At 45.1% G+C, this 26,781-nt stretch overlaps 1 protein-coding gene across 2 annotated transcripts in view; it reads left to right on the top strand.

The window, feature by feature from the left end:
* Positions 1–2,762: 2,762 nt before the first annotated feature.
* The window catches only part of NSUN3 (NOP2/Sun RNA methyltransferase 3), a 31,653-nt gene continuing 7,634 nt past the window's right edge, over positions 2,763–26,781 (top strand). Inside the window, exons 1-5 of one of the 2 annotated variants that reach the window (XM_053311871.1) lie at positions 2,763–2,968; positions 13,260–13,369; positions 15,621–15,820; positions 17,194–17,348; positions 18,276–18,397. In XM_053311871.1, the coding sequence (XP_053167846.1) occupies positions 2,873–2,968; positions 13,260–13,369; positions 15,621–15,820; positions 17,194–17,348; positions 18,276–18,397 (683 nt within the window). In that variant the 5' untranslated portion in view covers positions 2,763–2,872. Of the gene's footprint in view, positions 2,969–13,259; positions 13,370–15,620; positions 15,965–17,193; positions 17,349–18,275; positions 18,398–26,781 lie in introns of both variants that reach the window. The other variant, XM_053311870.1, reaches the window with a different exon arrangement.

The raw sequence follows: 26,781 nt of genomic DNA on the forward strand, positions 1-26,781 counted from the left end.
TTGTTGACAAGCATAATTCCAAAACTCTTCTGTTCTTTTTTGATCTTAATTTAATATACATTAATAGCCTATATGCTGAACTTGAGGTGCTTCCCCCCCACATTTTGTCTCCATAAGATCCTTTACACACACACACGTGAAATCAAAAGAACTATTAAGATAACCCTGGACTCCTGAAGCTGAGAAACACCTGGTATTTTTATGGTAGTACAAATGTACTGTACTTTTAAAAATGGCTGCTAATATATCTTGTTACGGGATCAAACTACTAGAAATATATTATAAGTATGTTTAAATATAACTTGCTTTGCCTTGTGATTGTATTCCAATGGCTTTTTGTTGATATCTCACATCTATGTTTTATAGAGTAGGCCCCTGCCTACTCTTGGTGCTGCTGACCAGTGACCTGTTGGTGCTCTCCTGCTGTGTCTCCCCTTCAGCACTGAAAAGCAGAGTGCAGTGGCAATGAGAGAGGGCCTGGCAAAACTAGATGTATGCATGTTACCTGATAAGGAAGCAGCCATGCATGCCTGGAGAAAGAGAGGTGGCATTTGACTTGGTATATATCCCAGACTATGGGAAACACCTATATTGGGCAGCAGCAGTATAGGAAGATGCTGAAAAGCATCATCTTGTACTGTGTGCGGGAGATGGTAATGGTAAACTCCTCTTGTATTCTGCCAAAGAAAACCACGGCTCTGTGTTCTCCAGGAGTCGACACCCACGTGCCGGCACACTTTACAGGGCTGGTGGGGAAAGGCTGAGGGGAAGCACCAGAAAAATACCAGCAGTGGCAGTAGTATATGGAGATGGGGTGCCTACACTAGCTTCCTGCTGCTGTCACCTCACCTTTCCTTAAGAGGGGCTTTTCTGGACATGTAGCTATTCAGTAAAAGCAAAAACCAAACTTTGCTCTCTCGAGACCAACAGCATAGGGAGGCTGGTGGAAGCCTGTGTGCAGCTGCCGCGGCCCCCTACCCTGCCCACTGCTTCTGACATCAGATGCAGGGGCCTGGCTAGCCACAACCCCATGTCTGGCAGGTGACATAGTCTCCCTCCCCAACGGGACCATGTGGCCCCATTTGGAAGGGAGAGCGGCCCGTGTTGTGTTGGGCAGTGGGGGCCGGAGCAACTCTCCCTGCCTTAAAGGCAGGGAGAGCTGCTGCAGCCACACTGCAGGAATTTGCGAGGAAGATCGATTGGCCCTGCTGTGTTGGCAGCGATACCAGGAGCAGGCCGATTTCGGTTCCACTTCAGGCCAAGATAATGCCCCCCACTTCTGACATCAGACGCGGAGGTGTTTCTGGGGCTGTGCTTGCGACCCCTGATTGGTGGCGGCCCGGGTTCTTTGAATCCATTTGCCCAATGGTGGCTCCACCCCTGCTAGGCACCCATGAAAGGCCCTCTTATGGAAGACAAACTATTGAAAAAGACCTTTTCTGAAGAAACCGAGTCAGTCTGGACTTTGCTAATAATTAACAAAAGCTCCTGTTGTAAATATAGAGGTGGAGTGGGAGACCCAACCATGATACTGAGGTTTCATGTGCTTTTCAACGTTTTCTCGTTCAGTGTTTTCTCCGGCCATTCTTTCATGGATTCATTTAAAAGAAAACTGACAGACTTGTTCAGCAGGAGCTTTCCCAGACAGCAGGCTTTATTGTGGGTTTCGTGTAAGGCTTTACTATGAGTTTGAAGTTGCCCCCAAAACCAGTGCAAAAAAATGATATATTTTTTAACCCCGGATATAAATTGGGCTACAGTCTAACACCCATTGGAAAACCTAAATTGTGTGTGACATGCTCCCCAACAGCTTGCAGGGACATCAGGATAAATTTGGCAAACATGTGAATGCACATCTCCATTCCAGAGGAGATGCAAACTAAAAGTCCTGTGTGGAAAACTTCCAAGAGATTCTGAGCATAAAAATTCCTGTTCTAGTATTTAATACTGCATATGGAAAGCTTTGAGAAACCACAGAACATGTGGTGGTGGTGATGCTGTTTTACCCATAATGCACAGGCATTCCCATGCTGCTTGTAATGTGTACTAAAGGGGTGAGATGAGAGTTTGCTCCACATGAACTTCCTGATCACTAAAAGATGGCAGCCTGGATGTCTTCATAGTTGGTAAAGAATAGCAGGTGGGGATATTTATTTACTAAATTTTACATCTTGCTGTTCCTCCAAGGAGCCCGGAGTGTTGTGTGTGCTTATGTTTGTCTTCACAACAACCCTGTGAGGTAGGTTGGGCTGAGATAAGTGACTGGCCCAGAGAGTCGCCCAGTAACTTTCATGGCTGAACAGGGATTTAAACTCCAGCTTCCCTGGTCCTAGTCCAACACTCTGTCCTTGCCTTCTCCCAAGAGCCCCTAAGCCTCAAACTCCATTCAGTTACTACCCACAGCAGTAACAGCCTGCTCCAGTATCTTCTATAGATTATGCTGCCTAGTGCAGCGGAAGGAACGAGGTGGTGGTAGTCCTGAGGCAGAACGGATTATACCCCTTTAGGCTGTTGCTGGTGAAGGTTCATGTGCTTGTTTAGTGTTCTCCTATTTAAAGAGGTCCTTGAGAGAAAACGAGCACAGCAAGGAGTAGCCTGAACAAGCACCTCTCTATCTGCTAGCATTTCTTTCCTTCTTCCAGTTGCAGGGAATTGTTTCCAAAGGAGGGCGCTCCAAAATGGCATCTCTACCTGCAGCAAGACGCCCATAAGTCTCGCTCCTGCTCATTTCCCTGCATAGCTCCCATTAAGGTGAGCCGGCGTCAGCCTCTCTCACCACAGGGGGCGCTGCTGTGCTTTTCTCATCCCTGCTTGGCCGAGCCACTTCCGCTCCAACCGGTGGGCCGGGCCCGAGCGGCCTGCTGCAGGCGTCATGAAGCTGTACCGCTGCTCCCGCCGTCTACCCTGGCTGAGCCATGGGGCTTTTGCTTGCCGGTTAAGAGAGACTCACACGGTGGTCAAGCCGCAGGTGAGAGCGGACTGGGCGTAGCCGGCAGCCGCCGCCGAGGGCGTCGCTCTGCTCTTCTGCATCGCTCCTGCGGCCACGGGAGAATTGCAAAGCCGAGCCTTGTTAGCCAGCGAGCACTGGATCGGCGGCTGCTGCTGCGGCTAAAACCTCCCACGGGTGGGGGGGGCTGTTCTGTCCTTTGGTTGCAACCTGGCTATAGTTCTCCCAAAACTTCTGCGTAGGTGGAGTAAATGGGTGGGGAGCGGATTTCCCCTCCCTCTCCTAAACAGGCTTAACTGGGAAGTAAATCCTGCTGGGAATCTAAGACCGTCAGCCAAGTTAGGAGCAGTACCACAGACCTCATTATCAAGGCGTAGGGAAAACGAGCTCTGCAGGAAATGAATAAAATAGCAGCTTTTCCACGAGGCGGCTTTCAGGGTAAAAGTGATTCTAATTGATGTGCCTCCAATTAGATTCCCTATTGGGTATTTTCGAGCCAAAATTAAAAATTGTCAGCCCCAAATTTGCCCCGCATGGGGATTAAGTTTTTCTCCAGGTACTGCTCCCCAAGATTTGCCGCCATAGGCGGCTGCCTATATTGCCTATGCGGTAATCCACCATTGCACAGAAGTAAGCTGGGTGTGAACCTACACAAAAGAAAATTCACAGTAGAGAAGAGAGCGGCTGCTTCCTTAATGCTGAGAATTTCATTCAAAGTGGCTTCTCTCATTGGATACTCAAGAACTGGGAGTCCTGTGTAGGAAAGCTCCTGGAAATTTTTCACACAGGGCTTTTAAAGCCCTTTAACTTGCATCTCATCCAGAATTGGGGTATGTGCACATATTGGGCAGACTACCCCAAAGTCCCTGCGACTTATTGAGGGTAATTTGGGTTTTTCATAGTGCATTATACAGTGTAGCCTGATTTATATCCAGGTTTTTAAAAAATCCACTATTTGTGTTGGGGTTTGGGGACAACTTCAAGTTTGCAGTAAAGCTTCCCAAACACGCAGTAAATCAGGCTAAGCTCCAATGAGCAATGAAAAACCCAAATCATGTATGGAGTGCTCCCCGATAGCTCTTGGAGACTTTGACTTAAAGCTGGATGATATGGGAACACACAGTTGCCCTTCCATGATTAATCAAAGTAAAATCACCGTCTGGGAATGTTTCGAATGGAGTAGGATATCAGTTGATAAGTTTTTGATAAGTTTGAATGAAAACTTGATGAGTTTCAATCACGGGGTGGCTGCCCTCTGAAAACATACAAGCCTGCCCTTTGGGCAGAGCAGTGGGGTGGTCGCCCCCAGCCCAGTGCTTCCCCAGGTCCCACACTCTCCTGCCCACCCCAATCACATACACCCCACAACCTAGTAGCAGCATTGCATCTGCTGTTTGGAGGGGGAGCATGGCCAGCAGGCCCTGCGTGGACTGCATTCTCTTCTCCCCTTTCCCACCTGCGGCTGTGCACACTTTCTCCCTTGACCCTGCCTCCCCCACCAGTGGCTGCTGCTCGGAGGAGGCATGTGCAGGCCGGGAGGAACTATAGGCACTTCCTCCTGGACGAGGGTGCTGAAAGTTCCTTTGAGGGGTACTTTGAGCGACAGCCTGGGTCACATGGAACCCAGGGTCGCCGGCCACGGCAAGAGGCTGGCTGCTGGGAAGTGCCTGCCCTCACTGCTGCCTCTACCTGCCACTTTGTAGTGGTTGCAAGGAGGGCAGGTGGGCGATGGGGAGCATCCACCTGCTCGTCCACCCACCCTCCTCGCCACCACCTCCGCCCGCCACTTTCATGCTGAGTGGAGGTGGCAGCAGCAAGGGGCAAGTGTTCCCCATCACAGGTCTTCCCTCCTCGCCTCCACCGTAAAATGGCAGGTAGAGATGGCAGCCCCATTCGGGACTGCCTGCGCTTTCTCCCTGTCCCCCAAGAGGCTGCAGTACAAAGGATGCATGCGGCTGGCATGTGCACTCTCTCCCCACACTACCAGCTGTGGCTATGTGCTTTCACTCTTCAGCTGGGAGGAGATGTGCAGGAGGGAGGTGGCCCCATGTGAGCCACACGTGCACTCTCCCTCACAACCGCCTCCACGTGAGGCCCCACACATGCTGATTTTCCCCCAGCCCCATGTCCTCCCAGGGACAGCCCTGGCCTATTTTCAGTAGGCATGGTCTGAAAGGCTGAGAAACTGCCCCGAGTTACCACCCTCCATCGATGCTGTTATCAAAAGGATTTTAAAGGGAAATTGTCTCTGGAACAGACTGATAAGAATGAGCACTCAGATTTTTCATTATCCGTCTATTACATTTTTATCCTATCCTTCCTCCAAGAAGCTCAGGATGTTGTTTCCTTTTCCACCCCTACTTTATCCTCACAATAAGCCTGTGAGGTAGGTGAAGCTATGAAATAGTAAATATATTGGTGATAACCAGGTCTCCCTGGTTCAAGTCTAGTATTCTGCTGCTCTTCTGCACTCTGTACATGCATAGCATAAATGGTTTATTTAAGAGAGAGAATGCATAGTGAAGTTATTTACATGAGCAGCCCTACCCACGTAGGGCTGCTTGTGTGGAGTGCCAGGATTGGGCTCAATCCCAGCGCTCTTCAATGGAGAAGCCCAGGTTTTTAACCTGGGTTTATACTGAGGTAGAAGGGTGCAAAAGTGCCCTTCTACCCCTACCACTGGTCATATGAACACCCAGGAGGCTAAAGTGCCTGGCAAGGGATAAATCCCCCAATGCATTGCATTCCTTGTGTGGTGCATTATGGAATTTCTGTAAGCCAGACTTCATTTCCCCAGCCCCCAGATGGGATCAAGAATTGTTGGCTCAGTTACCAGCCAGACAAAAAGTTTTACTCGTCAGATGGTTCATCAAGCTATATTGGTACATTACTCTTCAGGACTTATTTCACTCATCAGGCATCATTTTTCACTTGTCACGGACTAGTAGATTTCCTGAGACTTGTCCACGCCATTCACTGCAACACGGCTCATGTGGGCACAAGAGCAGTGTGACCAAGGAGGAGCCTGGATCGTCTGTAAGTGCGATCCTGCCTTCCTCCTAGCCCCACACACAGTGGCCATGTGAATGACCTTAGTGTATTGTATAATTTGTGCATAGCATAATGTATCAGTGATAACTAGGTCTACCTGGTTTGAGTCTAGCATTCTGCATGCCACACTGTGTGCATGCATAGTGTGATAGATTTATCTTAGGGATTTGCTCAGAAATCTTTACACTTAAATCCTTTTGATAAAAGCACAGGAGCTGCTTTTGATAAACGCACAGCAGCTGTTTTATGGTGTCCCTCAGGGCTCCGTTCTGTCACCAATGCTTTTTAATATCTACATGAAAATGCTAGGTGAGGTAATCAGGAGATTTGGTTCAGGGTGTTATCAGCATACTGATAACACCCAAATCTGTTTCTCCTTATCATCATCATCAGGCACTCATGGCACTTATTCCATAAATGCCTGCCTACAGGCAGTAATGGGCTGGATGAAAGATAACAAATTGAAACTAAATCCAAGCAAGATGGAGGTGCTCATTGTAGAGGCTCAGAATTTGAGGGAAGAATTCAGATCTTCCTGTCCTGGACAGGGTTATGCTCCCCCGAAAGGAACATGTATGCAGCTTGGGAGTACTCTTGGACCCCGGCCTCACCATGGTATCTCGGGTGGAGGCTATGGGCAGGAGCGCCTTCCATCAGCTTCGGCTGATTCAACAACTGTTTATTTATTTTATTGTTGAATTTCTATACCGCCTAAACAACCCCAAGGCGGTTTACAAAAGTTAAAAACATACAATAAAAATGACAATTAAAATATTAAGCTAAAGATATAAAACAAATCTAATTTAAAAACTATAAAATACAAGCATTAAAACAAATAGACACAAGAGTAAAAACACATAGAAGCAGCATAGAAACGGTCATGTAAAAGCCTGGGTAAAAAGCCAAGACTTAAGAAGCTTTCTAAAAACTGTTATGGAGTCTGAGGAGCGAATGGACACTGGGAGAGCATTCCAAAGTCTGGGGGCAACAACAGAGAAGGCCCTGTCCCGAGTGCATGACAGACAAGCCTCCCTCATTGTCGGCACCCGGAGTAGAGCCCCCTCAGATGACCTTGTCGAGCAGGCAGGAATCTTTGGGAGCTGGCGGTCCCTCAGATACACCGGGCCCAAACCGTTAAGGGGTTTAAAGGTCAAAACCAGCACCTTGAATTGGACCCAGAAACGAACTGGCAGCCAGTGCAGCTCTTTCAGGATGGGTGTGATGTGCTCCCACCAGGTAGCTCTGGACAAAACCCTAGCTGCCGCATTTTGCACTAGCTGCAGTTTCCGGATATTCTTCAAGGGCATTCTTCTACATAGAGCGTGTTACAGTAAGCCAGCCATGACGTGACTAAAGCATGGGTAACTGTGGCCAGATCTGGCTTCTCGAGAAAGGGACGCAGCTGGTACACTAGCCGAAGCCGTGCAAAGGCACCCCTGGCCACCGCCTCCACCTGAGCCTCCAAAAGCAGAGCCGGGTCCAGTAGTATCCTCAAGCTGCGTACTTGCTCCTTCAAGGGGAGTGCAACCCCATCCAGAACTGGTAAAATCTCCTCATCCCAATTGGCTGTCCTACTGACCAACAGTACCTCCATCTTGTCTGGATTCAATTTCAGTTTATTAGCCCACATCCAACCCATAACGGCCTCCAGCCCCCAATTCAGGACATCCACCACCTCCCTAGGATCAGATGACAAGGAGAGATAGAGCTGTCATCTGCATATTGCTGACAACTCAGTCCAACTCCCTGGATGACCTCTCCCAGCGGTTTCATGTAGATGTTAAACAGCATGGGGGACAAGACTGAACCCTGCGGGATCCCACAGGCCAGTGGCCACGGAGCCGAACAGTAGTCCCCCAGCACCACCTTCTGGGCCCTCCGCCCAAGAAAGGACCGGAACCACTGCAACACAGTACCTCCGATTCCCATACTCAAGAGGCAGCCCAGAAGGATACCATGGTCAATGGTATCGAAAGCCGCTGAGAGGTCCAGCAGAACCAACAGGGACGCACTCCCCCTGTCTAGTTCCCGGCATAGGTCATCCACTAGAGCCACCAAGGCAGTCTCAGTCCCATACCCAGGGCGGAAGCCAGATTGAAAAGGGTCCAGATAATCCGTATCATCCAAGACCCTCTGCAGCTGGGACACCACCACATGCTCTATCACCTTGCCCAAGAAGGGCAGGTTAGAGACTGATCTATAGTTGTCCAGGTTGGAGGGATCAAGGGAGGGCTTTTTGAACAGTGGTCTTACCACCGCCTCCTTGAGGCACGGTGGCATCCTGCCCTCCCTTAATGAGGCATTAATAGTCACCTCCAACCATCTACCCGTACCCTCCCTGGCAGCTTTTATTAGCCATGAAGGACAAGGGTCAAGAGCACACGATGTTGCCTGCACACTGCCCAGGATCTTGTCCACATCCTCAAGCTGCACCAACTGAAAAGAATCCAACACAGTGGGACCAGATGGTTCCTGAGGCACGTCTGCCGGAACTGCCAAAACTCTGGAGTCCAAATCGGCACGGATGCGAGCGACTTTATCTGCAAAGTGACAAGCAAACTGATCGCAGCGAGCTGTGGATGATTCCTCTCCCATTACCTGGGGGGATTTGTGAAGCAGTGTTTTTACCACACGAAACAGCTCTGTTTGTCTGCACTGAGCAGATGCAATGGAGGCGGAGAAAAAACCTTTCTCTGCTGCCCCCACCTCCATGGCATAGTCCCTAAAATGGTCTCTAGCCCGTGTTTGGTTGGATTCATCACAACTCTTCCTCCAGCATTGTTCCAGCCATCGTACGAGTTGTTTCATCACCCTAAGCTCCAAGGAGCAGATCGGGCTCCACCAAGCCGGAGGGGGCGTTTAGGAGCAACCGTGTCAGAAGCCCAGGCTGTCTCTCCATTCCAGAGATCGACCAGGGCCTCAACAGGGTCACCAGCTCTGGACACTGGAAACTCCCCGAGGGCCATCTGGAATCCAAGCGGATCCATAAGCCTCCGGGGACGGACCATCCTAATCAGCCCACCACCCCTGCAGAGGGCCGATGGAGCAGTCAAACTAAACCCCACCAGATGATGATCTGTTCATAACAAGGGAGTGGTCTCAAATTCTCCCACCTCCAGATCATTTATTTCCCAGTTGGCAAAAACCAGATCCAGAGTATGTCCTGCCACGTATGTAGGGCCCAATACCAACTGAGACAGGCCCATGGTTGCCATGGAGGCCATGAAATCCTGAGCCGCACCCACTAGGAGGGCTTCAGCGTGAACATTGAAATCTCCCCAAACAATAAGCCTGGAGGAACCCAAGGCCACCTCTGAGACCACCCCCACCAGCTCAGGTAGGGAGACTGAAGTGCATACCACATACCAGGTCAGCATGCTGTGTCCATTTCTTGAACTGTGTCCATTCCTTGACGAGAATGACCTCAAAACAGTGGTGAATCAGCTGGTAACACCAGGCTTGACTATTGCAGTGTTCTCTATGTTGGGCTGCCTTTGTATGTAGTTCAGAAACTTTAGTTAGTTCAAAATGTGGCGACCAGATTGGTCTCTGGGGTATCCTGGAGAGACCATATTATGCTGTATTTAAATAGTACTGGCTGCCAATATGTTTCCAGGCAAAATATGAAGTTCTGGTTATTACCTTTAAAGCCCTCAATGGCCTAGGTCCAGGTGACCTTAGAGAGTGCCTTCTTCTGTATGATCTCCACTGCACATTAAGGTAATCTGAGGAGGTCTGTCTCCATTTACCACCAGTTCATCTAGGGGTGACTCAGAGCTGGGCCTTCTCTGTAGCTGATCCTTGGCTGTGGAATGCACTCCCAGCAGAAATCCGTGGCTTGGGTTCATTGCTCCTCAGCGTGCTCTTCAGAGCACCTTTCTTATGTGGCAAAACTACAATATTTGGGGATTTTTTGTTTAGAAAAAAGATGACAACTAAGGGAAAACATGATAGAAATCTGAAAAATTATGCATGGTCTGGAGAGAGAAATATTTCTTTCTTACACACATTAGAACCATGGGTCATCCCATGAAATTGCTTGCTGGGAAATTTAGGATGAACAAGAGGAAGTACTTTCTCACACAGTGCACAATTTATCTAAGGAATTCTCTGCCACAGGATGTGGTGATGGCCGCTACCTTCGATGGCTAAGACAAATTCATGGAGGAAGGGTCTATCAGTCGCTTGATTACTATAGTCTTAATGGCTATAGGCCACCTCCAGGCTCAGAGGCAGGATGTAGGGGTGTGCACGGAACCGCTCCAAGCAGTTAGGTTCAAATTAAAACTGAATTTGAACCGAACTGCCAGTCCATGTGCCGGTTCACTTTGTGTAGTAGAACCAGGTCGAACTGGTTCGACCTGATTTGGCACGCTTACAAAATGGAATCCACTAAGGATTACCTTTTACAAGCAAAGGGGAACCCTATGGGGTTGAAAATGGTGGGTGGGGGGAAGCCATCATACACACTGCGGCCCCTTGGTGGTAGTGGCAGGTTGGGGGTGGCTCCCCTAGGCCCCACTGATACTCCCCGCATCAGCATGGGCTAGTAGGGGCCCAGTTTGTGGCCCGATTTGGGGCATGCATGGAGGTCACTCTAATGGCCTCCATGCTTGCACGGAGGCCCAAACTGGGCCTTGGCTGACGCGGGGCGGGGGGGGGGAGTGCTGGTGGGGCCTAGAGGAGCCGCCGCTGCCATGGAAAGTAAGGTTTCCCTTTTGCAAGTATGGCTGTGGCCAACACCCGACCCATGGATATGTGAGTCTTCCTCCACTGCATCTGCCGAGGTCAGGTGCCTGTTCCCCAACAACCCATACTTGTTTGTTTGTTTGATCATATTTTTATACTGCCTGATATGTGCATCTCTGGGCAGTGTACACAATTCAAAACACAACAAATACAAAACAGAATAAAAACAGTTACAACAATTTCACAGAATAAGGAGTTAAAACAATCTCATGAGAGAAAAACAAAACAAACAGTTTAAAATTAATTTCAGTTAAAAACCTGAGAAGTCAGGTGTGTCTTGAGGGTCTTAAAAGCAAACAGAGAAGGAGATGCTCTTATTTTAACAGGGAGCAAGTCTTGAATATTTTATTGCTGCACAGTTGGGAGATCTCTGGAGAGAGAAAAAGATTTCCCCTTCCCTTTTGTCTGAAACCTCTCTGTGTAGCAGGGGTTCTCAACCTTGGTTCCCCAGATGCTGCCGAACTACATCTCCCATCATCCCCAGCCACAATGACCGAAGGCTCCCATTGTGGCTGGGAGTGATGGGAGCTGCAGTCCAACAACATCTGGGGACCCAAGGCTGAAAACCCCTGGTATAATACCATATTGTCAGAATGTATGAGTGTCTCATATCTTCTTACGTGAAACCACGAGTGGTGAAACTGCAGATAATGAGGTTTGCCTGTATAAAGTCTCTCCTCATTCCATATAGATTAGAAAAACCTTTAAGAAAAGAAATATAGGTGTTTTTAATTATCATTTGTAGGGCATCCATCAAAATGGATCATTTGTAAGTTCCAGGTCATCAGTGTAACCTAAATGCTCACTGCTCATGTACATTGCAAGCACTACATCATCATCAAGACATTTAATTCATGGACTAGGTGAATTCCCTCTCTTGCTCACTCTTTTAGTCTGCCTGCTGCAAGTTTTACTCTGCACGTGCTGTGCAAAGCAGTGTTTGTGGGGCAGAGACCAGATCCCAAACAAATTGCAGGCACTTGTGTTATGCATTCATAACCACACACATATGTATCCCTAGGAGCCCATCAGGCATCAGCTAAAGAAGGCACCAGCCTGAGGGCTGATGGCCTGCCTCTGAGGCCCCAGGATCCATATAGCAGGAGTGTCTCTTGTGGTGCTGCTGCTGCTTCTCCCACCTGCTTCTTTAAATGGAAATGTCCACCCACAAATTGAAATGTCTGGGAGAAAGCACTGGCAGTGTGAGAGACTTCTGACCACACTGCCACCTCCCAATCTGCACATATTCAAATGGATTTCTTTCCACGCTAGCCCTTCCCCCTGTGATGACCCAGCACCCCCTGTGAGGAGAGCCCATTCACCAATGGGCTCACCTGAAGAAGGAGCCACTGCTCAAAAACCTGGTGGCAGCTCCTCTCACCCTTCAAGGATGAGGAGCCAAAAGACTTGATGGCAGGTGTTCCCCATCAGCAAATGGTGGGGATGTGGTGGTCTCCAAGTGTGAGGAAGACAAAGAGCTGCTACTGCTGCCAATGTCGTCTGTCTTTGCCAATGTGGAATTAAAAAAGGAGTCACCTTGGCAGTGGCTCCTCCTCCCACCCTCACCATTAGTGAACGGGAGAGGAGGATATGGTGGCAGTGGATTTTGGAGAATGGAAGGAGGTGGAGCTGCTGCTACCACATCCTCTTATTCACTGATAGGGAAGGGAAAGCACTGCTACAGGGCTCCCATAAAAAATGATCCCCACTGACAGGGGCAGGGGCGGGGGGGTGTTCTTAGCACTCTTGTGGAACCAGCTCAGCTCTCCCCACTTAATGGAGATGTACAGAACTAGAGATTATGAAGTCTCCAGAAAGTGGAACCTTTGCCTCAATTCTCCCCAGTTAATAGGGTCGTACGTTTGAGTTCCAGGAGGCCCGCACTGACCTGGAGGCCTGTACATCCCCCTTAACTGGGGACAGTTGATGCAGAAGTCACTTTTTCTAGAGGTGTTCATGGTTGGTAGTCTGTAAGTGCTGTCTTGACTTGTGTAGTTCAGTGTAACATTATTGTGTGGAATGTTTCACTGTTGCAGGCAAATGTAGGAGACATGGCTCTAGGGCTGCCAGAATATTTCAGATTTCTAGGCATCAGCATCCGAGTGTAGGTTGCCAGGCACTTGTCATTTTGGCAACAGTGACAGGAACACAGGGCAAGAATTTTAAGGAAGTCTACAAATTAGTTCAAATCAGGGATGTCAATGATATTCAAGGCATTTGAGAAAGATATTTGCTATTTGAAGGACAGCAGTATTGGTCAATGAGTAATTGTCATGAGCAATGCAGTTTTGCCAAGTTACTGGTTTTGGTGAGGTGGGAGAAGATCTTTATGTACCCTTTTACCAACTCCCCAAGAAACTATGCATTCTGACAAACATCTGTTGTTTGCTTAGGCATGACATATTACTACACTACATATGGTTTAAGCACAACTGAATACAGTCTTTGGCTAATTGGTATTCATGTATGCCTTTTTTTTTTCTTTTTTTTTTTTGGTCTTCTTTAATCCAAGTTGGAAACCAAACCAGAAGCAAAGCTTCAAAAACAAATATGCCAAGTTGTTCTTGATCATTTTGAGAATCAATACTCCAAGGAGTTGGGAGAAGTATGGAGCTCTATCAGGTAAATGCCTCATAATTAATTACAGTAGAAAGAGTTCCGCAAAATGCAAACAAATGTGGAACTTACAAAGTTTTGTTAAGTGTAAAAAAGGGATGCCAGGTAAGAGTGAGTATAATATAAAATATAGATGGCAAACTTCTGTATTCTTGGAGGTCATAATCTATTCTCTCTTCCATGAGTTCCCAACCTTTTTAAACAAGTGTACCCCTTTTGTGTCAGCCACCTGATGGTGCAGCGGGGAAATGCTTGACTAACATGCAGAAGGCTGCCGGTTTGAATCCCTGCTGGTATGTTTCCCAGACTATGGGAAACACCTATATCGAACAGCAGCAGCGATATAGGAAGATGCTGAAAGGCATCATCTCATACTGCGCAGGAGGAGGCAATGGTAAACCCCTCCTGTATTCTACCAAAGACAACCACAGGGTGCTGTGGTCGCCAGGAGGCGAAAGCAACTTGACAGCACACTTTACCTTTATCCCTTCTGTCACAAACCTTAAGGTACCCCACCAGGATTGTGTGTGTGTGCGTGTGTGCATGCACATATGTACACAAATTTAAACATCACCGCTATGAGAGTGGCTTACATCCAGACTAAGTGACTCATGAGTACTCCCACTGAAATTAATGGGACAAGTTTATCCCATTAATTTCAATGGGATCACCCTCAGTCAAGCGGAGTGGAGGTACACTGAGCTTCAGCCAGTAGCTGGCCTATCAGGAGCAAAGTAGGAGGGGTCATCACCCTCCTGCTGCCCTCCCCTTCTGAAGTGGACATTTCACTGAGTCTGTATTGGCTTCAAGCCAGTGATCCCCAAATAGAGAGCGTGGCAACAGCATGGGAAGGCAGGAGGGCTCTGAGTAATCCTGGGAGCCCTTCAGGTGCTCCTAGGGGTACTTGTACACCCCAGTGGGAATCGCTGCTGTGTTCAGTGATCTAAAGCTAGGATTATTATTTTGCCGTACACACTATCCTTCCCATGGTCAAGTGTCATAATCAACAGTAGACTATATCTGTTTGTTGTAACTTGAAAATATTCTTCTTTTCTCTGGGTGGAAATGTGAACAAACATCAAATAATTTTTGATTAAAATTTGGTAGGGCCACTAAAGGCCAGAAAACTTACTCCAGAAATTACTCCAGAAAAATTGGTCAACTGACAATCAATTGTCCATTCTTAATGTAAAAGAAGAGTATTCAAACTCTCTTTTTGAGAGTTGAGAATACTTTTGAAGAGAATTCAAAAGAAGAGTATTCAGATACAGGAAGCCCAGCACACCCATATGTAAAATGGAAGCACTGAAATTTTAACAGGTTTGTGGACTGAACCCTTGAATTAGTTGCAAGTTTAGTTTCCTAGCCTTGTAGGGTCATCCAGAGTGTACAGAATCTATGGCAAGAGTAGTGCTGTCAATTTTACAACATGGACAGACAGGGAGAATAATGTTGTCATCAAAGACCACCTGGCGACTTTTGCAGTGACTGAACAATGGTGTGACCCAAATACCTGGCACTTGCAACTGGTCCTTGGTTCTGTTGTCCCAGCACCGCAGAAATACAATGAAAGGAAAAGAAATATAGTGGCAAGTTTTAAAAAGCCCTGGTATTTATTTTGATTCTTGATTTCTAATCCAGTCTCTAGAATGTGATTCCAGATTTCTTTGCTTTCAGACTGAATTTTTCTAGAATAAATATTAGATGCTATTTGTTATATTTTGTAGCCCACCGCTTAATGATGCAGATGACATATTGATGTTCTCTTCACAAAATCAGGTGTCTCCCCCGCCCCCCCTTCTCTCATTATCTCTCCACCAGTCAGGGAACTGATTTTAATCTGGTTAAGGAATTTAACAGCTGGGGAACAGAAGAGATCTTTTCCTATGCTGATGATGGTGTGTATGCCGAAACAGTTCTAATTGATTTATACCAACTTTCTGCCATTTGGGGTGTGTGTGTGTGTGTGTGTGTGTGTGTGTGTGTGTGTGTGTGTGCAATAAAGGGTCTTGTGAAGAGAACAAAAGTGAAGTGTCAATATGCGCATTGCATCACTGATGTATCAGATTTATACAAAGTGATATTTTGATGACACAAATAATGATCATGGAAACCTTAGGTTCTTTGCAAATTTTCTTGTCAGCTCTGAAGTCCAGAGCTGTGTGCCTACCTTTTTTAGTGGTGTGTGTATGTGTGTGTATGTATGCCTATGTGTAGATAAATACACTAAAATGAATATTTCTTCTTTCATGTATAGGGAGGTGCTCACTACGCCCCATTTCTGGCAGTATGCTGTCCTCCTTAATAAATTCAATTTTTCCTCTGAAGTGGAGAATGAATTGCATTTGAAGGGTTATCGCCTTCTTTTCCCCGAAACTACCTCCTGTTTCCGGCAGTCCCTCAAGTGTTACATCACTAGCACTCCTGGAAGATTCCCTGCTCAGAAACACAGAGCTGGTAAACTGAAGGAATATTACCTGCTGAATGCAGCTTCAGTGCTGGCAGTGCTGGCCCTGGAAGTGGAGAATGGGGAGAAAGTTTTGGATATGTGTGCAGCTCCAGGGGGCAAGTCAGTAGCAACACTTCTGTGTGCTTGTCCAGGTAACCCGCTGCACTCTTAAACCAATTAGCACACACAAATTGGCTGCTAGCTTGCCTAAATAACCTATTAAGCAACTGTATTTTGCATTCATTAGGAAAACTCTTGCATAGTTCTTTCCCCCCCTGCAGCCATCAAAAGCCTGAAAATGTTAAAATGTGAGTCTGACTCAGCACATCAGGAACTGGAAGCAGAGTTATCTAATTTCTACCACAAACACAATCTGGATATTATACCCTTGCTGGCCAGCACATTATTTTTTGCTGTACATTAGCTGAAGGTACATGAAAACAGGTGTTTTCTGGTGCTGTAATTTTGCACGGTCAGCTAGAGAAGAGCAATCTCAGAGTGCTCATGAGGTGATGATACATGAACATACTGTTTCACAATTTGTTGTATGCGAAGGGTATGTGAAAAAGAAAGCCGTATGTATTTTGAGCTTCTAAGAAGATTTAGATTCTTGACTGTGGGAATGAATGTCAGCGACTGGATCACTTCAGTTAAGATTTGAAAAAACATGATAAGTATTTCATAAAAGTCCTATGTCATTTCAGAGCTCATGAGAATCTAAGAGGAAGATTACATGCTACCATATAGCAGCTGCTGGATTTGTGGGATTTTGGCAGTGTCTAAAAGGCAAACTACACATTACACTGCAACTACATGTAATAAAGGCCATTCTCCATTGCAAAGCATCCTCCTTGCAGAGGAGGCTCTTTGCAGTAGAGACTCAACAAAGGGAGGAGTAAGTGCTCCCTTTCCGGCTGCTTTACCATAAAATCTATAATAATTAAAAACACAAAATGAATACAATAAAATACAGTACACGAAGGGAGCACCAACAGCAGAAAATAGCACCCTTTAAAGGACAAAGACCTGAGTAAACATCCAGGTCTTTACCTGCATCTTAAAGGCAGTGAGGGAAACTTAAGAACAAATGCCTATCTGGAGAGCATGACAAATGAGCCTCCCTTAGCAGCAGCACAGTCTGATTATCCTGTCAGGAAGGTAGAAACCCTTGAGAGCAGGCAGTCCTACGCATCTCCAGGGCCCAAACCATCAAGCGCTTTAAACTGAATTGAGCTAATGGATTTACTAGCTGTCCATGTCTATAAAATCAGAATTTATGGTTGTGATTGTACATTTTAAAGGTTTGTTTTGTGTACCGACTTGTGCAGCTTGTTGGAAAGATGGAAACATTATTGTATTTATCAAGAACATTTCTGTTTAGGGCTTCTACACGCAAATGAATGTGATAGTTTAAGAGCAAATTGGCTGAAGCAGACACTAGAATCCTTCATCCCAGAATCTTTGATGAACTTAGTTATCACTTCTCAGTTGGATGGAAGACAAATTGGAAATCTCCAGACTGAAGCATTTGACAAGGTACCTCTGTAATGAGCTGTCAACGTCATGGGACTCTTACTCTCCCCACTACCATGCTACCCTGAACTTTCAACTGCAACTCATTGCACTTCTCAGTGGCAGTTCTTGCTTTGTCCTTTGAAAAATTGAGTAAATTAGAGTATTAAAACATAGCAATAGCAATAGCACTTACATTTATATACCGCTCTATAGCCGGAGCTCTCTAAGCTTTTTACAATGATTTTAGCATATTGCCCCCAACATTCTGGGTACTCCTTTTACCGACCTCGGAAGGATGGAAGGCTAAGTCAACCTTGAGCCCCTGGTCAGGATCGAACTTGTAACCTTCTGGTTACAGGGCAGCAGTTTTACCACTGTGCCACCAGGGGCTCTAAAACATGTTATTTATTAATTTATTATGAGTTTATCCTATTATTAATTAACAAACGTGGTGCAAGTTAGAAATGGCAAAATAAGAAACAACCTGGAGATTAAGCTACCATTGTCCATTAATTCTTGGAATAGATTATGGCGGGGGTTCCCAACCACTGATACTCCATATGTTGTTGAACTACAATTCCCACCAGCCCCAGCTACAATTTCTTGTGGCTGGGGATGATGGGAGTTGTAGTTCAGCAACACCTGGAATGCTACAGGTTGGGAATCCCTGGATTATGGCATATCAAGAACCATCTTTTAGTTATCATTATTACAGTACTATTATTTTATTTTGCATTTCCATGAGTTTTTAAGCAAGAAGTTAGTAACTTTCCATTTTATATTTTTAGAAAATATAAGTTGTGTTTGAAATGTAATAAGGTATATTTAATTTGTTGGCCAATATTGTTTTATATTGTCAATGGGTATATGTTTTTACACACACACACTTATTCCTGGCCATATGCTAGTAGTTCTTTTTTCACATTCATTTTCTTATTGGTCATTCAGGTCCTCGTGGATGCCCCATGCTCAAATGATAGAAGCTGGTTATTCTCTGCTAATACCCAGCAGGCCACCCTGCGATTAGCACAAAGGAAGGCATTATCTGCTGTACAGATACAGCTGCTAAGGTAAGAAATGTGAAGGAAAACTGATTGAAATTCAGTAATGCTCAGCCCTGGATTGAAGGACATGCTAAATCGTATTCTGTGGCTCTACATCTGTCTGACCCATATACTCTCCTCTCCATGTGCAGTCACACTGAGCCAGTCATCATTTGCAAAGGCATAGAGTTAGACTGCCTTCTTCTGATAACTGCTATGATATATTGAGAAGGCCATTATGGTCTTCATGCTGAGAAATACGCTTGTAACTAGGACATTCACTGTGGCAGGCGGGGATGGAAAACCAGGCAAGTTAATATTTGCCTTTTCATGTACTTGGCTAAAAAAAAAACCCACCACAATTCCTGGAAGATTTTTTAAAAGTTTTTTCTGAAATAAGAAATTTATCTCTCTTTCATTGTTTGTTGTAGCAAATAGTTGACAAGTTTGACAAATTTAAAAGCTGGACAGTATCAAATATCTATTCATTTAAGACAACCTGAAAAATCCAGAGCAAGTATTTAGGCTATAGGAGGGTGAACATACTAGGACTGTAATCCATTTTGCTTGCCATTGTCCCAGCCTGCTGATCAGGATACTAGGATTTCACACTTCCTTACATCTTTCTCACACGGTATAATGGTAGGGTGTCAGACTTTAACTGAGGAGACATAATCCCATCTACCTATCCCCACCAGCTCCATTACCCATAAAGCTCACTGCTTGACCTTGGATCAACCACAATTTCCCAGCCTAGCCTACCTCACAGGGTTGTTGTGAGGATAGCATTTGAGCAGGGAACACTCTGAGCTTCTTGGAGGAAGGCTAGCATACCGAGGTACTGTATACATAAATATAATTTTAAAACTACCACTAGTTTTTGTGGAGAATGTTAAAGGAGCCTAGCAAAGGCTGTATATTATAGATCCTTTTAGCACCAAGGTCATGTTAACCTTTCTGCTAAGTGCTTTTATTTATCTGGAGTTTTCCCAACGTGTAAAGTGTCTCCTTGCACAGGGCTTTTAAAAACTTCCCTGTGGTTTGCAGCATGGAGGCTGTTCCTCATCACAAGATAAGGGAGCAATTATTTTGTTTCCCACTGAAAGGAGGTTTGGCAGTTTGATCAGTAAGGTAGTAGATGGCTCATACTGCAAAAAATATTTAGTGGCAAGTCATCAGGGTGTTAGAGAGCTTTATGCATCTATCTCCATCTTTGTATATAAATGTTGGTAGATTAGCTTTTTGTTTCTGGACCCATGGCTTGGTTGCTCTCTGGTCTCACTTCTTGCACAGGAGATATTCATAGATAGAGCCCTACTCATAGAGCATTATTCACAGCATATTCATAGACGTTCCCAGTGGAGCGTACACAAATGTATACATAAATATAATAATTGTTTACTCTTGTCTGATACTGTGTTTGCTCAAAGTTCCAAGAAAGGTTATGAAATGTGCAGCAGGGTTGTGTTGTTTAAGATCTCCTGTCAGCAATTGTGAGCTTTAGCTTGCAGCCACAGAACATTGTGTGGACTTAGGCAGTAAAACAGGAACCAGTTTCAAACTAGATTAATTGCTAGGACTGCCTTGTAAGTGTTTGTACTCACAGAAGAATAATTTCCAGGACTCCTCAGGAAAGGGAGGAGAAAGCTAGGAGAGTTAAACAAATTTTTAATAGAAATGTTTTCATGAACAAGCCCCATTGACAGTGCCAGATTAAGATATGCTGAGGCTGTAAGCTATGTCAGGCTTAAAAGGTCCCATCACATTACAAAGTGGGTTGGACGACCCACCCCAGTGCATTGTTCACCCCCCTCCTTGCTGCACTGCTCACAGTTACATCTGAAGAGGTGAACATTGCCTGTAACCAAGATGGTGGATGTTGGTCTAGACTGAACCCTGGTCTGATAAAATTGTTATATAATTCACAGTCCCCCGGACCCTCCGCACAGATATTTAAATTCAATATGATAAATAATTGTGTAGCCATGTAAGTATATTTTGTCTTTGGAGTCTTTCCCCCCTTTCTCCTTTATTTTTTAACCAATTATGTAAAACTCAATGTTTAGTCATTTATTGATATTCAGAGGCCCCTCATAATATGAGGCCTCAAAGCTGTAGCTTACTTAGCATATGCCTAAATCTGGCACTGTCCACTGTGGTGGACAGGAGTACTCTTTTCATCGTTCCCATTGGTTATAATGGGAATTTAACTGGAAAACTTCTTGAGGGATTCTGCCTTATGTTTGTAGTGGAGCATGTCCTTATTTGCCTCATTTAGGACTGCAGCTTAGCAAAACAGTTAGTACTGCTGGCCAGAGGATTACAGCTAAATGTATTGTCTAGATCACTATTCAGATTTTATGCCTGTCTTCAGGAAAACTAGCAGGTTTGATTTAGTTGTAATTGTTTCACTGTTGCTCAAATTACAGCCTTTACATTGTGTCTATGGAGGCAAGTAGAAATGATTAGAAATGTTCACTGTAGTGCCATATAAATATGATAAAGATATTGGAGAGAGTGGTTGGTTCAGTTAAACAAGGATTTTTCCTCTCTTCCTCAGTCATTTTCTTCTGCTATATATTATTTTATTACTATTGATCAAATACTAAAGCTTTTTTATGTAGTGCTGTGTTTCACCTCAGAAGTATCCCAGCTGTCAAGATGAATTGAGAGAGGAATAAAACAGTTTGTTTTCCTAAAAGTAGTGTTCTCTATGGAAAGCTTTCATAATGGCAGTGCAGGAGAAGGGGTCCCCCCCCCCCTCCTGCATGGCTTCCTGAGGAAAAAGGTCTGAAGGAAGCTTGTGATTTATAACCGAAATATGAGTGTCTTATTGCAGTAATGCATCATGTCACCCATTTCCTTTGGAGAAATCAATCACATTTAAAACACTGACCTCCTTCAGTTTTCTCTTTCCAATATTTGACATGTAAAATCCAGTTTGTGAACTCCTGGCTCAAAGAAGCATACATCATTCAGTGGAGTGTTTGCAAATTTGTATAAATCATTCTAGATTATAATCCTGAAGCGGAACATTCTTGACAGCAAGAAACTTGTTGGTGGAGAAGAATCCAAGCAAACCAAAATTGCCTCTCTCCCCAAAGCACATTTAATCCAATTGCACCAATTATCTAGAAGAGAAGAATTGTATGCGTACCAGGCTCTGAGCTATACAACAAAAGCCGCAGCAAACAAATAATTTCTGTACTATAGCACTGGATATTAATTAATTCCATGTTTCACCTCTTGTTCATAAATAAAGAAATAAAGAAATCAACACATTGAATAATCCATTGTTATTCATCATTCATCCCTTTTTGTTATAGCTCCGCCCACCCAAAAGTCAAACTAAAAGTTACCCATACTATATTGCATTTCACTTTTTTGCCATGAACCAGACAGGCACTGAAGCAGGGGAATTCAACAGCAGTATTTTCTACATATAGATTTGTGAGGTCACTCGATGTGGTTTCATTAACCCTTAACATTATTTTAAGACTCTCTTGCCTGAATCAGACAATAGCCAAACCATGATTTGTCTATCGGGGCTCCCCCATGCCTCAGGCTCAAATGTCCCTCCTCCCTGCATACATATAGTTACAGTAAAGCACAGTTATGTGCTTTACAAATGACCAGGCTCACTATCATACTTTGGACACATTATGCGAAGATCCAGCTCCCTTGAGAAGTCCATAATGCTGGGGAAAGTTGAAGGAAAGAGAAGAAGAGGGCAACCAGCAGCAAGGTGGATGGACTCGATTATGATAGCAATGAATATACCACCGAGACTTTAAAGGCCAAGTTGAAGACAGATCATCCTGGAGAGAATCTTATTTATGTGGTTGCCAAGAGTCGACACCGACATGACGGCACTTAATCAATCAATCAAAAGCACAGTTAACCTCCATAGAAGAACTGGAAATCTTGGAAAGAATAGGAAATCAGTAGTCCTATTCACATTTTCCCTTCAGTACACATTCAGTTTGTTTACAGTACACATGTACAGTTATTCAGACATTATTCTCAATGCATGAACTTCCTATTTGTACCCGCATCTGGTGGTGGTGGGGCAGTATAAAGCAGTTCAAGGGATGAGACAGTGTGTGGAGAACCCATAGGTGACCCAGTGTCACTGAGACCCCCTGCACCAGGAGAACTAGGGAAATCTGAACCAGCATCTTGATCGCGATCCAAAGACATAGCACTGCCTTCACCCTCTGACTGTGAGAAGTCTTCTGAAAGCATACCAATGTTAGCTGAGCCCCCCACCCGCATTGTTGGGGCAGTGCTTACAAAATTGGGCAAGGTCCCTTTAAGGATGAGATCCTTCCCTGGGAAAGGGTGGAGGTAAGGCATTCTGCTTGGACAGTTTCCTTAAAGATCACAGTCTGCTCTGAGAGCTGCTGGAGCAGCATTCCGTTAATGTTGCAGTACCCAGCTCCTGTGGCCCTGCATGACTCTGGCTTAAGTGCTTAGCTCCCACATTTGGAGCTGACTGTGGTCCATGGCACTCCCTATCCTTCCTTTGTGGGACTGGCTTAGCCCAAAATATGTTATTAAGGGAGGAAAAGAGACCCCTTAGCTCCCGCATTTGGAGCTGACTGTGGTCCACGGCACTCCCTATCCTTCCTTTGTGGGACCCTGGCTTAGCCCAAAATATGTTATTAAGGGAGGAAAAGAGACCCAAGCTTGCAGGTCTAATGGAGGGCTATAGGCCACCTCCAGCCTCAAAGGCAAGATGCCTCTGAGTACCAGTTGCAGGGGAGTAACAGCAGGAGAGAGGGCATGACCTCAACTCCTGCCTGTGGCTTCCAGAGGCATCTGGTGGGCCACTGTGAAACAGGATGCTGGACTAGATGGGCCTTGGGCCTGATCCAGCAGGGCTCTTCTTGTGTTCTTATGTTCAGGTACAGGAGCATATAGCAAGAAATACATGAGGCATTAAAGTAAAATGAAATAAAAGAGTGATAGGTCCAAACAAATTGTGATCTGTCCCAGCAAAGATGAGAGTGTGTTGTTTTAATGAAAACTAAAGAATACATTTTGACATATATATGTCCTTTGGACATATATCAAGAGCATAGAGAAAATAAATGCATTTAAGACATTCTTGCTTGAAGTCTGAATATTTCCCATTGAAAGTCACCCCCCTTGTTGGGGCGGGGGCTACTGCTTCCTAGCCCTTCTTTTTCCTGCCCATCCATTCCTAGTATCTACAGACTCCATCTAAATTCAGCATATTTGTCTTTCAGAATCTCGCTGGCTCCCAAGAAACTGCCAGAAGATGCTTAAAGAGTATGGTTGCACTTAAAAACTAGCCCTGTTCAGAGATTATGTTGTGCATATGTACAAATGTCTGTACACATACACATTTTTGTGGGTGAATGATTGTACATGCATTCACTTTAAAGTGAACCTAGATACAGGCTCCTTCAAATGCAGGATGTAAATGGAAACTTTACTGTTGTATGTACAATGAACATAACATATGGCTAACTGTGCATACATAGAGAAATCTATGTGTGTACATTGTACTCAGAATGTATGCATGTTGAATATAAAATGTTAATAGGGTTACTGTTGTGGCTTCTGGATGATTAATGTTTTACCTTTAGGCTAGTAGCCCTGAATGGTTTGTTGATGGGAGCTAATGGTTAGCAGATGGTTTCCTGATACCTGGAGATCTCTATTGAGAGCTTCAAAAGAGATAGCTGTGAGAGCTTGGGGAAGATGGCACCTTTCCCATTTAAGGGGAGAGGACAGCTCTGCGTGTGTGAGGAAACAGCAATTTGCAGTTGGAAAGAGAAAGAGGAAACCTGTGAGTTGCTTTCTGACAGCATGCTGGGGTTTAGAGCCTCTCACTGGCGATCTGATAGTGGAGTAGCAGATCTGATTTCTTGCAGAAACCTGCTGTTTGCTCCACTTTCATATTTGTAAACAAAGCAAATGTTAGAAAAATGTGTGTTAAGTGTTGCTCACTCAATGCAAAAAAAGAACCAAACCTAAGCATCCTGGGACTCCTTACTGCTTGGAGAATTAAGAAGCATACAGCATTAAGAAGCATACAGCTGGACCCCAGGTTGCATGCCTGCAATTCCAAGGCTACTGGCATCATGGCAAAAATCCCCCAAAGTATTTAGTTCTTGGGCCTGTGTGTGTGCATGCGCACCTGCATGCATTCACATGACCTTGATGCACTATAGTCCTTCACTACTACAATGAAACCTGTCAGATGAGAGGAAGGGGCTCCCCTTAAGCCTCCTTTTTGTGAATGCCCCTGGGAAAAGGTTCTACAAGGGAAGCGTCCTCTCCCTCTCCCTCTCCCTCTCCCTGCATGCCTTGATGAAAATTACACCATGGACAGAATGTTGGGGCAACTGCATTTCACCCTACCTAATGGCGCAGTGGGAAATGACTTAGCTAGTAAGCCAGAGGTTGCTGGTTCAAATCCCCACTGGTATGTTTCCCAGACTATGGGAAACACCTATATCAGGCAGCAGCGATATAGGAAGATGCTGAAAGGCATCATCTCATACTGCACAGGAGAAGGCAATGGTAAACCCCTCCTGTATTCTGCCAAGAAAACCACATGGCTCTGTGGTCACCAGGAGTCAATACCGACTCAACGGCACGCTTTACCTTTACTTAATTGGGCAAAAGGGCACTTTAAAAAGGTGACTCTCTTATATTAGCGGGCAGATAGAAACTGTCCCTATTCATCCCAGCATAGAGTCTCTTCCAGTGACTGTTACTGGTGTCTCTCTTGTGTTTCTTTTTAGATGGTGAGCCCCTTTGCAGCTGGGAATCATTTCCTTATTCCTTTTACTGTGTAAACTGCTTTGAGAGCCTTATTGTTGAAAAGCGATATACACATGTTCTAAGTTGTTGTTATAAAGGTAGCAAAGTTTCCTGCAATATTGTTGTTATAAGGGCAACAGCTAAAATGTGGAATTAATTGAGCCTAAAATGTCCCTTGACAGAAAGTGTATTGGGTAACCAAAATGACAGATTGCTGTGCAGAGGGAAACAGTTCAGCGAATGTTTTCATATTAGCATGATGGCTCGGAAGTGGAAGGAGAAAATGACTTGAGGCTGTTCCATGATCTCTTGCACAAGCAGTAGTGGAACAATTCACACAGTTCAGAGCGACAGAACAAGAGACATGGTGAATAAGGACAATCTAGGCTGTAGCAGAAAAAACTAATAGGTTGTAAAGGGGCTCTGGCCACATGCATCAAATGCACAGCACATAGTCCAGGGGAGCAATGATTTTTGTCAATCTGAGCTTCCCTCTGTAGCTGACTGTGACCAAAAAAACCATGTCCCTGAGGGCTACACAACCCTCAGGGATGTATTTCCAGGAGTCACAATTGGCTACAGAGGGAAGGGGAGATTGCTGAAAATGGCCCCTCCCCCAGAGGGTATGCTGAGCATTTGATGCACGTGCGCTTCTAGACTGGATGTCACCCAGAACCTTTTTATGGCCTTGAATATTTCTGCTGCAGTCTATATCATCTTTATTCACCATGTCTCCTGTGACTCAGGACTGCAAGAACTCTTCCACTGCACACATGCCTAGTTAGTCTAGAGGTTGACCTCTGAAAAGAGCTTGTGCAGTGCCTTCCACAAACAGAAGAAAGGCTCTGGATTTGGGGGTCACCTTTCTCATGCAGCACTGTTCCACTAAGTCAGTCTTTTCCATGAGTGGAAGAGGCTTTCTGCTAGAAAAAGGGCACCTTTGCTGGCATTATGTAACTCCCATTTTAACCTGAAATGCTGTTCTATGCTTAAAAAAAACAGCAACATTTATATCCTCTTCCTCCAAGGAGCCCAAAAAGTGTACATGGTTATGTTTATATCCTCACAACAACCCTGTGAGATAGGTTAGGCTGAGAGATACATGACTGGCCCAGAGTCACCTAGTGAGCTTCATGGCTCAATGGGAATTTGAACTCAGGACTTCCTGAGTCCAACATTCTAACCACTAATCTACCTCTGCTTTCCATAATGAGTGGAGAAACACGTATTAAGCTTTCTGGTGGTGCAGTTGAAGTATCCCCAATGCCAGTATGTTGCTTCTCTTCCCAGGCATATTATAAATTGTGTGTTGTGGATACAGGAGGGATTTTCGGGCCTTTTCAGATTGATTTTGTATGAAAAAAGCGAGAACAACTGAAGAATATAAGTGGAGTGACTGTGATGTGGCTTGACCAGGTTGATCTTTAAAAGGAAAACAAAATCTATGATCACATTCATAAGAAGGAATACAGGGATGAAAGAAAATGTGATTTCAGCTGCTTGAGTGGCTTAGAGGGGATTGCTTTCCTGCTGATCAGAACCAGCACTGCATCTTTAGGAAGTGACTTCTAATAGCGAACACGAGATGGCAGCATTGAAGTGCAGCATAGTTT

This window comes from Hemicordylus capensis, chromosome 3, assembly GCF_027244095.1.
Source record: "Hemicordylus capensis ecotype Gifberg chromosome 3, rHemCap1.1.pri, whole genome shotgun sequence".
NCBI lineage: Eukaryota > Metazoa > Chordata > Lepidosauria > Squamata > Cordylidae > Hemicordylus > Hemicordylus capensis.